We start from the raw sequence: 14,561 nt of genomic DNA on the forward strand, positions 1-14,561 counted from the left end.
GCTCAGTCCCTTGAGGCTAAATAATGCACGTGTGCATGTGGGCCTGTGGCAGCTGGAGACTGGGGCACAGGCCCTCTCTCTTAATGTGATTCCAAGTGAAAATAGCACTGATGTGTGAAGTCCTGCAAGGTCTGACTTCTTCCGTAATGAGGACTACTAAATCCATTCTCTAAAAAACGCCTATTGTATTAGAACCCTTTGAGGAGCTCTGGCTTTGCGGGTGCCCTAGGCCTGGGCTGTGGGCAGCTGGTGGAGAAGACGTTCCAGGTGCCTTTCCCAGTCCCCCTGCAGAGCTGGGGCCCTGCACCTCCTTTAACCCCCACTCCCACCTGGGCAGGAGCCACCCTCCAAGCTGGACCTCTGGGAACTGCGTTGTAGCCCAGTCCCTACTTTTCCTATCCTCTCAGCAATAACCCCGTAGATCTTTTGATCTCTGGCCCTTCCGCCTCCTTTAGACCCTCAGGCCCCTCAGCTCACCACCTGGCCTCAGGGCATGGGGCCAAAGCCCCCAACTACTTTCCCATTCAAGGCTCCACAATACATATTAATCTTAAGGCAATCTTCCAGTTGTCCATTTCTCTTCTTTGTCTCCCCTTAAATGCTAAAAGCACTAAATTCCTACTTACATTTTAAATCCCAAACAGGGACCTGCTACCCTCCCTCCCAGCCCAGGCACAAGCTGGAGCTAACTTCTTGATTTAAAACACATTTTGGGGAGAGAGCCTCTGGCCCTCAACTGTTACCTTCAGCAGCCTGGCCCAAGACAACTGGGCCTTCCCTGGCCCACGGCCCTCAGGCAGCAGGGCCCCTGAATCCATCCCCAGGGTTGGTGACTCCTGCACCACCTCTCAGCGCCCCCTACCGCAGGCTCCAGCCCAGGCTTTCAGAAACCTTCCCAGGTGGAGGTGCCTCTGTGAGCTCGTGTGCTCCTTTCACAGATGAAAACGCTGAGGCCAGAGACACAGGAGCCCACACAGAGCCCACAGCTGTGCAATCGGAGTCCCGGACTTTCCACCATATCCCGCAGACAACTCCCTGGACACCTGGGCCTCTGGTTTGTGCCCCATTCTCCAGCCAGGCTGTATTCTTCTGGGTCTGTCCTCTCAAGGCCATCTAGCTCTGTTCAGAAGTCCAGAATCAGACTGTCAAAGCTGGATGGGTCATTCAAACTCCAGCACCTTTTCACAAACTGGGGAACTCAGGCTGGGCAGTGTGGGTGGGAATAGTGGGTCACACATGGAGTTTGTGGGAGAGCCACAGTCCCAGCCAAACTAGGGACTTGACTCCAGCCCACCTTCCTGATGCCACTGCTCAGGCAAACCTGCGTAGTTCCCAGGCTCAGAAAACAGTGAGCAGGTACTGTATCAGCCAGGCAAGGTGTGCCCAGGGTTGGGGCCTGGCAGGGAGCAAGGCAGACCCAGCTTAGCTCTTAGCTCCCAATACTCAAGTAAACAGGCAAAATAGGGTCAGATGATGATAAGTGCTATGAAGAAAATAAAGTAGGAATTCTGGGGAGGTATTTTAGAACAGCTGACTGGAGGCTGCTCTGATAAGGTATTTATGTGTGGACGAAAAGGGGCCACACACTACACCTGACAAGCTCAGGGGAGGCCTGAGTGGCAGCCTTGCAAAATGAGACCTGAAGTAACCACAAAGGATGGTCTGAAGTTAAAACTTTTTAAAACTAAAAGCAGCTTATGGTGGGTAGCCGTGTACTAAGGCAGTATTTTTCCCTAACAAAGGTTAATTTTCACCTTAACTAAGGCTATGGGGTTGTCTTTTTGAATGAGGTAACACACCTGATTAACATGCCTTTGCAAAACAAAGTAATCTCCCCTTTTTCTGGGCCCTCAAAGCACAGAGCTGAGACCACAACCCCCCTCATTATCACGTTAATTGTTGACTGTTGACGATCCTGCACCTACCGAAGTAAAAGAAGTCCGTGTCCGTCATTTTACTTTTCATTCAATCCCAAAGGTTGCTCCCCCCCCCCACCCGCTTTGCTTTCTCCCGCCTCCCTAATCTATCACCAAAGGTTCCGTGTAACCCCCTTACCTCTCCTCCTCTGATTGTAATCTATAAAGCAAGGTGCAAAACGCCATTCTCTGGAGCATTATCTGAATCCGTTGAGATTCTGCTTCCCAGCATCTGTCGACAGTTTGGCTCAAATAAACTCACAAAAATTCTCCACAGGTTGGAATATTTCTTACGTTAACATGGATTGAAGTCTGAAAGAAGCCAGCCACCCAGCAAGTGCAAAGGCCCTGAGGTGGGTGCCCCCTGGGTATGTGTAAGGAACAAAAAGGCCAGTGTAGCTGAATGCAGATTTAACCTAAGTTTGATGAGAATTCATTGAAGGCCTTTTAGCAGAGAGAGGACACACAGGATTGGATTTCCAACCACTCCCTCTGATGCTGTGTGGAGAGGACTCCAGAAACCAGAGTGGAAGGGTGGAGAGCACGCCCCCGGCTGGGGATCATGCCCACAACCAGAGAGCATGTGCCTGACAGGGAATTGGACTATCTCCTGGATCACAGGTCAATGCTCAACCGCTGAGCCATGCCGGCCGGGCTAAATTCTTTATAACTTTTGTTCTAAGCTTTACAGGTTTGAAAAAATGCTGATAAAGACACCTCCTTAGTACATGTGCCGGGCTGTCTCCTGGAAAGCAAGCAAACTAGCTTTTCAAAGACAGCTCTTGTCACAGCAGAACCTCTTAACACAATTTCCTCCCTTGTCGCCTAGCAACAGCAACTGCTTGCTCTTTAAAAATGCAAGGCATGCCCTAGCTGGTTTTGCTTAGTGGTTAGAGCATCAGCCTGTGTAGACTGAAGGGTCCTGGGTTCGATTCCTGCCAAGGGTAGGTGCCTTGGTTGCAGGCTCCATCCCCAGCCCTGGTCAGGGCATGTGTGGGAGGCAACTAAAGGATGTGTCTCTTTCACATCGATGTTTCTCTCTCTCTCTCCCCCCACCCTTCCACTCTGAAAAGCAATGGAAATATATCCTCAGGTGAGGATTAAAAATTAAAAATAAAAATAAAAATGCAAGGCACTCTTTCTTCCCTGCCCTGTATTGCCTATCAACCAATACTTGGCCCTTTTCCACTTTGGAAAGTAAAATAAATTTCCTGGCTATATATATTTCTTCTTCTAGTTGTGAATTCTTTCACAAGCGTGCACCACAAGCCCAGACCCTAACAAGGAGGACTCATCCCCTCAGCTTCCTCTAGATTGGCAAGCCCTGGCCACTTCCAGATGCTCCTTTTTCATATTCTGTCATTTTTCATTGTCCACTTGAGGCCCTCTGCCCATGGTTTCCTTAGAAGGGTGGCTGGGGAGTTACCTACCTGGGAGTGCAGGGTTTGAGATATCCCCGAAGGCTGGCAAGACCCCATCCCTATCCACTAAGTCCCGCTTCCTCCAGGCCTATTCCCTCATTTGTATAATGAGGCCAGTGGGATAAAACTACTTGGTCCCTGCCAGCTCCCAAAGCCCAGAATTAGTCTTCCTGAGCCCAGGTCCACAGTTCCACAGGCGGCCAGTCCACCTCTTGGCAAAATCGCCCCCTCCACTGGCAAGCCAAGCAAACTATCAGGGCTGGAAAGGACTCTGAACAGTACTGACCTGGACCGCACTGCCTGCCTGCTGTGCCTTCTCTCCTCCACTTATGGCCAGGGCTCAAGAACCTTCCCTCTGCCCCACACTGGCTGTACTCCCTCACTGACCAGGTTCTGGGAGTCTGGCTCATCTAGAGGGGGCCCTACCCCTTTTCTCTCCCACCCAGGTCAGATCAGTTTTTTCTTTTTTTAGGGAAATCTGAAATCTGGACTGCATTTTTATCTGAAAACGCCTGATTTTCTAAAATCCTGGAACTAATTAAATTTTTTTTTTTTTAAAAAAACACTGGGTAAAATGAAGTGTCCAGCCAGGGAGTCTTGGGAGTGGTGAGCTTGGCCTCCACTCTGATGATAAGTCCACTTGCTGAGTGGGCTGCTCTGTGATGGACCAGCCCTTCCTTCTTGAAACTCCCTCCGCCTTTGCCTCTGTGACACTGGCCATACCTGGTTTCTTCCTTCCTCTTTGACCATTCTTCCTCTGACTCCAAAGGACTAGCTTACCTTTTCTACCATTGCCATGTCCTCCCTTTCCCTGGCCCAGCGTGCTCCTGCCACCAGATCCAGATTCACATTTCCAGTGACCTTCTCTCAAGTGATGGTGGCACAGATGTCTTTCTGGGAGATGCCCTTGTTGCCCACAATGGGATTCTATCAGGGACATTACCCTCTGCTTTCCCTTTGACCTTTCAGAGACCTAAGCTCAAGCCCCTCTCAACCAGTCACTTGGCCACCTCCTCTCCACACCTGGTTTCCTCTGGCCAGCTCTCTTCTGGGTGTCCCTGTTCCCATCCCACCCCCAGGCACTCTGGTCCACCCAGAGAGGGCCACCATGCACCTCCCCAGCAAGCCCTCTGCTTATTCTTGGAAGGCTCCTGCTCCCCAGCAGACACTTGTACATGGGTCGTGTCATCTGTATCTTGCCAATTCTCTCATCTCTATGAATCCTGACCCCCAAACTCCTGCCAGCACACACCTTGAATTTCAGAACTCGAGGTCTTTGTTCAAGTAGTACAGTCTCTGCAAGATCCATCCCACTCTCCAGTGTCGCTTCCAGGGCTCCGCTCTGTGGCACTTTCCGAAACCCTGGCAGATAGTTCCATTTAGGGAGTCCTTTCTGGGAGGGAGTTGGCCTGCTTTGCAGGGACCTGGACTACAATCTATTGTCCCTCTCCTAATGGCATGTACTCACTGCCCTGGGGGGCAGAAGTCCTTTCCTGGCTCCATGTTCCTGAACCACAACCACCACCACCACCCCAAAAAACAATCTTTTCACCTTTCCCAGCTTCAATTTCTTCCTTTCCTGGGGCAGTATTATTTACTAGCTCTTTCCCGGGGCAAATGGGGTCTGTGCAAGCGCTATGAAAGGGGTGAGAGCCGACAATAAAGGAGGAAACCACTATGCCCGCTCAGAGGAGCCTGCTGGGGCAGAAGGCCCCGAAACGTGCCCCGCCTTTTAGACACCTCATAGCCTCCAGCTCTCTGCACCCTGGAACCCTAATTCTCTAGCCTCCCATCCATCCAACCCTCCTCCATGCTTGGGTCTCAAGGGGCTTGCTGTTGTTTAAACCTCTGCAGCGGCGACTTGGTCCCGGGGCTAAAATCACTTACTCCAAATGGATCAGCTCTCCTCGGAGTCTCCCCATCGTCTCAGCTTCCCCAAACTGGGGGCTTCTTTGGCTTCAAGACTGTCCCGCATGCCTCCAAAGCGCCCCAGTACTGGGTCCAGCAAAGCTGACGACGGCCACCACCCTTGGTGGAGGTCTTCACCTGGTACCCAGAGAGGTCGCTCTAGGGCCCACTCGCAGAAAGGGGGGAGGGGGAAACTAAAAGCAGCCACCCAGCGGCCTTACACCCCCCCACTCGCCCCACCCAGGAGCAGCTAGTTGGATTGTGGGGGGCGGTGGTCGCTACCCACGAAATGGGAGCATCAACGGTGTGTGTGTGCGGGGGTGGGCAAGGAAATGTCCTCAGAGAGGCACTGGCGTCTTCCTCCGCTTCCTCAGGCCCCGCGGGGCATAACGAGACCGCGCGTTTACCGATGGAGGCGCGCAGAAGCCCCCCTCGAAGAAGTCCTAGCTTACGTCACAGCGCCCCCGCAGACCACGTGAGGGCGTGCCCTGTGTTAGTTCTGACAAATTAAAGCTGGACCTTCGAGCAGGCCCGGGGTTCCCGGGACGCGGCAGGGCCTGGGCGCACGTGGCGCGCTCTTGGCTGCGGGCCGCAAAGCTCAGGGCCGCGGGACCTCCCCCGGGACCTGCGCTATTCGTCCCCAAAGCCGGTGCCCCCCTCCTCTCGCTCTCTGCAGCCTAGGGTGCACCCCTCCGTTCCCCAATGCCGGGCCCTTCCCAGGCACAGGCCGTCTCTTCGCTGCCCCTTGGGCTCGGGCTCTGTCCGGGGCGCAAGACTGAGAGCGCGACGGGGCCGGGCCGGCGCGGTGCGGGAAGCCAGCGGCCGAGGAAAGGGCTCCAAAAAGCACAAGTTGGAGCTGGCTGCGGACCAGGCTGTTGTTGTTCTCAACGTGGTCCGCCGCGGAGCCATAAAAGGGAGCAGAGGCGCCCTCCGCGGCAGAGCGCAGCGCGCACGCCCGGAGAGCTCTGGCGGCTGTAGCGGTAGCGGCGGCAGCAGCTCCCTCGGGCGGCTTCTCCGCTCCGGCCCGACCCCCGCTCCGGTTTCCTCCGTCCTCTCCGGCCCAGGCCCGGCCTGGGACGCCAGCCGGCCCGGCCCCCGCCTCAGCCCTGCCGCCTGGCTCCAGGCCCGGCCGCGGCCGCTCCCGCCTGGAGCCGCCGCGCGCCCCCAGCTCCCCGGCGTCCCCTCAGCCCCTCGCTTTCCTCTTCCCGGCGCGGCCACCTGGCTTCCGCGTCCGGCCCGCCGCCAACCCGCTCGCCACTATGTCTGTGGAGCTCGAGGAGGCCCTGCCGCTGACGACCGCCGACGGAGCGGCCAAGAAGGCGACCAAGGCTAGCGGCTCGGCGGCGCTGTCTCCATCCAAGAAGAGGAAGAACAAGAAGAAAAACCAGCCGGGCAAGTACAGCCAGCTGGTGGTGGAGACCATTCGCAGGCTGGGCGAGCGCAACGGCTCGTCGCTCGCCAAGATCTACACGGAGGCCAAGAAGGTGGCGTGGTTCGACCAGCAGAATGGGCGCACCTACCTGAAGTATTCCATCAAGGCCCTGGTGCAAAACGACACGCTCCTGCAGGTGAAGGGCACCGGCGCCAACGGCTCCTTCAAGCTCAACCGCAAGAAGGTGGAAGGCGGCGGCGAGCGGCGCGGAGCCTCGGCGGCCGCCACCGTCCCCGCCGCCGCCGTGCACAAGGCCAAGAAGGCGGCCCCGGGCGCGGCGGGACCCCGGCGCCCGGAACAGAAGCCTGAGAAGCGCTCGCACAAGAAGGGCGCCGCCTCCAAGAAGCACAAAGGCGGCAAGGCTAAGAAGGCGGCGGCTGCGGGCAAGGTGAAGAAGGCCGCCAAGCCCAGCGTCCCCAAAGTGCCGAAGGGCCGCAAGTGAGCGCGCCGGTGTGCCGGTGGGGCGGGTGGTGTTTTTTTGTATCCCAGTGTATGTAGTTTTATACGGTTACTTTGGCCCAGGCCGTAGCGCCCGCTCTGAGCGCAGCGAGGGGCCCGGGGCCCGTCCGTCCCTCCCTTCCCCCCCTCCCCCCGACCGCGGTGGTAGTGGGTTTTTTTGTTTGTTTGCTTTGGATTTTGAAATGGCCCTGGCGACGCCCCCATTGGCTCTTCGCCCTTGGCAACGGCTGTCGCTATGGTTACCCGCGCGTAGGCGCCACTGGCCTGAGCCGCCGTGCCGCCCTTTCCGTCTCCCCACTCTTCCCGCCTCTGGGTGCGCGACAAACAATCGCGCGGTACTGCGTGGCGCTTCCCTTCATCCCGTCAGCATTTCGGGGGCACAATAAATTGTTTAAACCTCTCAACCGCTTTCATTTTCTTATGAGTGGAATAGGGATGGGCGCGGTCGGCTCGCCGTTTGGATGGGATGATGGGCCCCAGGGGACAGATATCCTGTGAACAAAGATGAAAAGATGCTGGAGATGGTCTCGCCCGGTCCCAGACAAGGGTCCCGGCCTTGGGATGGGGGGGGGGGGGGCGGCAGGCGGTCCTTTTCTAGGGTTTAGCTCTTACAAGGGCACATCAGTCTGGGCTTTTATGGAGGTAAATTATTCTCAATTCTGGGTGACTTGGTGTTGATGTGACATTGATACTGGAGATGTGGAGGCCCTGGGCTCCGGCGCCTCGTACACATCCCGAGGTGCGGCCTGGATGGGAGGGTTACTGTGTGCCTTAGGAAGAATGGCCCTCAGCCCTGAGACACTGGTGTCCAGCATATGGAATAATTGTTTCTCAAGTTGGGCAGCAGATTGAGGCCTATTCTGCCATGTTCCTATGAAAAGACAACCCTAAAACCCAGGGAATGTTCTAGAACAGTGAGTATTACATGTACCAAATTGGGCAGGCCTAGGCTGGGGTTAGGTGAGAGAAAAGCAGGATCTTCTGATCCCTATGTAGACTCTAGGTGGTGGTGGGGAAGGGCAATAGATTGGGAGAGGGGAGAGAGCACCACTGGAGAAGGGCCTCTGGCCTGCTGGTACCTGACCCTGGTGGGGCAGCCACTACCCTCCCCTGGCACACATGGTGGGGTCACATGGCAGACCTCTCAACCACTTACCGCACTGCAGAACCTCACAAGGGCAAGTGGCCACACCACTTTTAAAGTCTTCATATTCCTCTGGGGACTCCTCCACACTGCTTCCTTCCTCAGGGAACTGTAGGACCAGGTGCCAGTGTGAGTCTTACCTGCCTTGTCCTGTGTTGGGCCAGGAGGACACAGCAGTGGGCAAAACCAGTATAAGTGCCTTCCTTACCTGATTTTTCTGTCACACACTGCTGAGCACATTACTGCTCTAAGCAGAAGTTCCAAGCGCAAGATGGGGTCCTGACCTGAGTGTGGAGACTTGAGGTTGATGGCTGCAGGAAGCACTGTCTTTGGGGCAGAATAGGAAATGTGATTCTAGACTTGGCTGTGGCTGTTTGGTTCTGGGGAACTGTGGGCATCCAGGAAACAGGCAGGAGGCCTCAGCCTAAGACTGGGACAGTAATGGGCCAGGGCTGACAGCTCCACCCACCCTGCCAGCCAGTGCCCTGGTCACTTGTTGATCAGAACTCCATCTACTTTGCAATTTTGACTGGGGGAGAATGTGCCCTGTGCCCTGCTGGGTTATTGTACTAGCCTAGGTACTGCCTGCAGGGCCAGTGAGTAGGACAATTAGAGGCCAAGAAAGGCGCCTGGCTACCCAGGATTCTGGGGCATGGTGCTCCTGATCAGTTAAATGTGATCCTCCTTCCCTAAACCAGAAACCAGCCTAAATGCCTCCTGGACTCACCCCAAATGTCCAAATTGGAATCGGGCTGGGGCCTGGAACTTGGCTTTCTGACCAGGTTTGGGTGGCTTTGAGATTCCGAGAGTTGGGAAGGGCTCTGGCACTTGCATTGCATATTGCTCCTTCCTGCCCATCAATTCACCCAGAGCTTCATCCCCTTCTTGGAGCCCTCCTTAACCAAAGCTCCCACCCCCCCACCCAGCTGACTGTCTTTCGAGGACATCCTGTTGAGCACTAGGGTACCCCAAATGTCCTTCAGGTCATCCTTAACCTGTACTGCCTTTCCATATTTCCCACCAAAATTCCTTTGCTGTTCGCACCTCCTGGCTCTCCCGGTGGTCTCCCTCTATGGGGTATTCCTCTCTCCTGTCTCCACCTCTCCGTTCCTCGATGACTTGGGCCCCTGGCTTGCTGTCTACTCCACCCTAAGCTGCTTCCTCCAGGAGCACTGGAGCACCCAGTAGACCAGTGCTCAGGGCAGGCCTACTCTTCTGATAATAAAGAACACTTTAATTTTCCTCTGGGGACCCAACCCATCCTGCTCTCAGGCCACATGGTTCTGGGAGCCTTACCCTTTCAGTCCTGGGGATTGTTGCATGACCCAAAGATATAGCAAATGAGGGTTGATTCAATTGTTCACTTTGCCACGATGACTGGGTCAGAAAATGGTTCCTTGATACCAGTGGCTTCATTGAGAGTCAGTGTTCTCTCCCATAGGATCATTAAGGGTAGGGACATGGGGCCAGAGTGGCCATCCTTGTCAACCCATAGAAAGAGCCCACCAGAAAAAAGAGCCAAGACAGAACGTTGGAACCAAAAAATGGAGAAATGCCTGAGGATATGAATGGAGCCTCCGCCATCTGAGCTGAGACATTTCTTTTTAAATAAGCTAGTTTGAATTGAGTTTCTATCATTTGAGATCTGGTCTCTCTGACTCACTTTACCCTCCCATGATCACTTCCTGGACCTTGTTAACCCTTCAAATTGCCCTTCCCCAGAAACCACTTGTCAGTGTCCCAGTCTCTACCCACAGGCCCCTCCTTTCCTGTCTGCAGCTTGCTCACTTAGGCCCTTCAACTGAGCTGCACCTCAGTGGGTGGATCCCACATCTCTGACATGTACCCTAAGTTGAAGGATGGATGGCAGTAATCAGCCCCACGTGAACACTCAATGTGTGCCAGACACTTTGAAGAAGGCAGTACAGGCCTCATCTTAGCCTCATGACACCCCCAGTGAGGAGGTGTTCAAAACTCATCTTACTGGTGTGGGTGCTGAGGCTTATTTTCTGCCCTGACACCACACTGAGCTCCTGTATGGAGCTGGGGAGCCCAGGACACACTATTTACCTACTGTAAATAAGCCAGACACAAAAAGACAAATACTGTATGATTCTATTTTATATGAAATATTGATTCATAAAGATAGAAAGTCGAATGGTGGTTGCCAGGGCTGGAGAGAGGGAGAAAGAGGGAGTTGCTGTTTAATGGGTAAAGTTTCAGTTTTGCAAGATGAAAAAGTTCTGGAAGTCCTGGCCTGGATAGCTCAGTTGGTTAGAGCACTGTCCCAATACGCTGAGGTTGTGGGTTCGATCCCCAGTCAGGATACATACGTGAATCAACCAATGAATGCATAAAATAAGTGGAACAACAAATTGATGTTTCTCTCTCTCTCCCCTTCCTCTCTAAAATCAATAAATAAAAATTAAAAAAAAAAAGTCTTGGAGATTGGTTACACAACAATGTGAATACACTTAACACTACTGAATTGTACACTTAAAAATGATTAAGAGCTTCCTCACTCTCAAGCACCAAGGGCCCTTCCTTTGCCTCTATAACTTGTTTCCTAAGTCCATTTCTTCTAGGACTTTTTCTACCTCTCTGATTTACCAAATATTCTCTTATAAAAAAATGGTTAAGATGGTAAAGTTTGTGTATATTTTACCACAATTAAAAATAGTGTGTGGACCAAACAAAATCATGTGTGAGCTCAATGTGACCTGCAGTCTCCCCTTTGAGATCGGTCAACTTGATCTATGAGGGCCCTTCTGGCTGCTTCACAAGACAAGAAGCCCTAGATAGTGGCAGTTCTTAAGGACTGAGACAAAGAAAGCCATATAGTGAAAGCCAGTAACCCAGCCTTCCGGTCCTGAGGTTCTGCACCAAAGAGAACCACCTCTCCATACAGGGTTGTCATTAGGATCCCAGAGCCCTGCGCAACGCACCCTGCATATGTGTGCTTCCAGAAGCCCCTTTTCTCGCCCACCTTCTCTTGCCTCTCTCCCAGCTTGTCTTTCTTGTGGCTGCCTCCATTATGGGCTAGGAGTGTGGCACAGGGGCCCTGGCTGCCCTTTAAAACTTTTTGTTCAGCTTGATTGTCCAACCCCTTTCACTGATGCCACCAGCTCTTCCGAACAGTCCTCTAGCTTCTGCCTCCCACTGGGAGTTTTGCCCACAGAGCCTGCTGCATGCTTCTCCTCCCTGGAGTCCTGGACATAAGGGGGGGGGTGTGGGGGGTGTGGGTGTGTGTGTGTGTGTGTATGTCTGTCCTCAATCCATCTCCACATGAGGGACGCCAGCCCAAAGGTAGGTTTGGGGTCTCCAAAAACCAGCATCTGTTCCTCTGGGTTCCTGGGAGAGTTCAATTGTGGGCACCCACTCTCCTGATTCAGAGACGGGTAAGTCTCAGAACAAAGGACTTTGGTCAGTTTTGCACGTACTGGGAACCCTCCCATACAGCCTGAGCCAAAGCTCCTTTCCCCAATGAAGGAGTTTCCACCTTTCCCGTCCCTTGCTCCTGGCTCTTGTTGAGGGGAGGATGGGTGTACAGGCCCAAGACAGAAGTTTGAGGCTACCCATTACTCTCCCTGGTTCCCACCACCAACCTGCCCTCTGGGCTTTCCTAGCATCAAGTGGGATCTTGTCCAAACTCTAAGCTTAAACACCCCTCCCAGACCAGGAACCCCTTCAATTTGTCTTCAGCTTACCTATGCCAAACTGTGTGCCCTTGCCCAAACCTCTCCCTTGCCTGTTCTGCCTTTGTACAAAGCAGGGTTTGGCTTTAGGCACACAAGCTTTGCACCAGGAGATAGATCCAGATGTGCTGTAGACAGGAGTGGAGGACAGACACCTCCTGTCTTTTAGGACCTGGATTCCTAGGGAGCTTCTGCCTCCTCTGAGGCTACAGAGCAGGAAAGAACCCCCTAAATTAGGCCTGGAATCAAGCCTGGTCACTACACCCATTCAGTGGGGGGGGAAGAGGGGCTGTCATCAGGGAGCCCAGCACAGGGGCCAGAAAGCCATATCCTAGCTCTGTCCCAATTACCACAGAAAATCTGGGGCCCAGCCTTACTTGGCTATACCCAGACAAGGCTACCCTGTTTGTCCCTGAGATTTGTTCTTTAAAAACAAAGGACAGGATTAGATGCTCCATTGCTTTAGCAAGATTAAGTATCAGCAAAAGGTGAGAAAATGGGGATCCACGTGCTCATGAAATAGTGAAAATTTGGAGAACAATTTGTCAATACCTAGTAAAGCTGATGACCCAGATCTGGGGGAGGGGGGGAATCATAGGATGAAATGTCATTTATGTAAACCTGAAATCACAAAATATGTTCTCAGATACAAGAATGTGCTTTTAACACCCCATTTATTATGTGAAAGTATAAAAATCTAAAACAAAAAAATGTGCTCCTGAGGACATTTTACTCTTTCATATTAAAACGTAAAGACCTGTCCTGGCCAAGTAGCTCAGCTAGTTAGTGTCCTCCCCATATGCTAAGTTTATGGGTTGGATACTCAGGACACATACAAGATTTAACCAACAAATCAATCTCTCTCTCAAAAAGAAATTTAAAAAGATCCTACCAAACTGATTTACAACCCTGAGATAGTAATGAAAATAAGGGGAATTTCATTTTTGTTGCTTACTAAACCCGAAGCAAATATGACGAGTCATAACAGTTAACCTTCTGATAAGTTATATGGTTTTGTTTTTTTAAGATTTTTAATTGATTTTTAGAGAGTGGGAGGAAGGGAGGGGGAGAAACATTGATGTGAGAGCAAAACATTGATTGGCTGTCTCCTGCATGCCCCCTACCAGGGATCCAGTCTGCAACATGGGCATGTGCCCTGACCTGGAATCAAACCAGCAACATTTTGGTGCACAAGACACCACCCGACCAACTGAGCTACACTGGCCAGGGTTAGTTATGTGTATTTTTTTTTTAAGCCTCATCCAAGGATATATTTTTTTTTCCACTGCTTTTCAGAGAGTGGAAGGGAGGGAGAGAGAGAAACATCAGTGTAAGAGAGACACACTGATTGGTTGCCTCTTACACACTCCCCGACTGGGCCCTGGGATAGAACCTACAACCAAGGTACTTGCCCTTGGCCATAATCAAACCCAGGACTTTCAGTCCACTGGCTGACACTCTAAGCACCGAGCCAAACTGACTAGGACAGTTGTGTGTACTTTCAAAGTCTCTCAGTAAAACCAAAACTCCAAGCAAATCAGCTCAAACAAAACTGGAGGCCACAATGAAAACACTCCTGGCCTTCAGTGAAGGGTTGCTGAGTACTAACGACCACCGGCCAACCTTGCCTTCTCAGCTGGAATGGTGATCTAAAGATAAATTTACAGACAAGGCAGAGTCATGGAGGTCACCCCAATGGTTGGAGTCAGAGACCACCCTCCCCACCCCCTTCCAAGAGGCATCAGAGCAGCTGATTGGTGAAAATCTCAATCCCTGATTTGCATAGGGCCTGGGCCAGCGTCTCAACAGGGGTTCAGTGGTAGTGGTGGTGGTGGTGGTAGAAGGTGGCCTACACTCCAGTCTGCTCAGGGCACAGTTCCTTTCCATACAGCTGTTGGGACAGCATTTTGTGGGGTCTTGTCTCCTGGATGCCCCAAAGTGTTAAAAGCAGACTAGCCCTGGTGCTTCTGGAGATTCATTGGTTCTTCCCCCAGGATCCCTGGGAAGGCCCTCTCCTGGCACACCACAGCCTCATGTGGGGCACACGTGCATGCACACACAAATGCTTATTAACTGCCAGGTTGACATGTGATTAATGCCTGTGGCTCCTTGCCTAGCAGGGCAGGGCATGTAGTAAATGCTCACATTCATCTAACAAATATTTGCACACCTACCGTTAACACTGGGAGAACAAAACAGTGAAAAAGAGGTCTCTGCTTTCATAGAATTAATGATCTGGGTGGATAGAGGGACAATAGATAACTACCCCAAATAAATATCTAACTATAAAGCGATTCAGTGCCAAGAAGGGGCCTGCAGAGCAAATCACAGGGGCTCTGACCAGGCTAGGGCAGGCAGATGGTCAGCTCCCACCCTCACCCCAAGCCCAAGTCATCCCTCTCTGCTCTGCTCTACCCACAGGCTGGGGATCTGCAGAGGACTCGGAGGGCTGTGACTGGGATTTCTCCTTACCCAGGCTCTATGCTCCCTGTGTAACGACAGGGTCTTGGCCTCTGTACCCCGTCCTCCCCCCAGTCCCTTGTGTTTGGCAGGCAGTCAGGCTGGTTTTAAGCTAAAGGATTTGGA

At 52.7% G+C, this 14,561-nt stretch overlaps 1 protein-coding gene across 1 annotated transcript; it reads left to right on the forward strand.

The window, feature by feature from the left end:
- Positions 1-6,015: 6,015 nt before the first annotated feature.
- On the forward strand, positions 6,016-7,540 carry H1-10 (H1.10 linker histone). Its single transcript, XM_081148516.1, has one exon. It carries the CDS (start codon positions 6,505-6,507, stop codon positions 7,117-7,119), a length of 615 nt encoding a protein of 204 aa, XP_081004642.1. The 5' UTR covers positions 6,016-6,504; the 3' UTR covers positions 7,120-7,540.
- Positions 7,541-14,561: the final 7,021 nt, after the last annotated feature.

This window comes from Miniopterus schreibersii (genome assembly GCF_964146895.1).
Source record: "Miniopterus schreibersii genome assembly, chromosome: 10".
Lineage (NCBI taxonomy): Eukaryota > Metazoa > Chordata > Mammalia > Chiroptera > Miniopteridae > Miniopterus > Miniopterus schreibersii.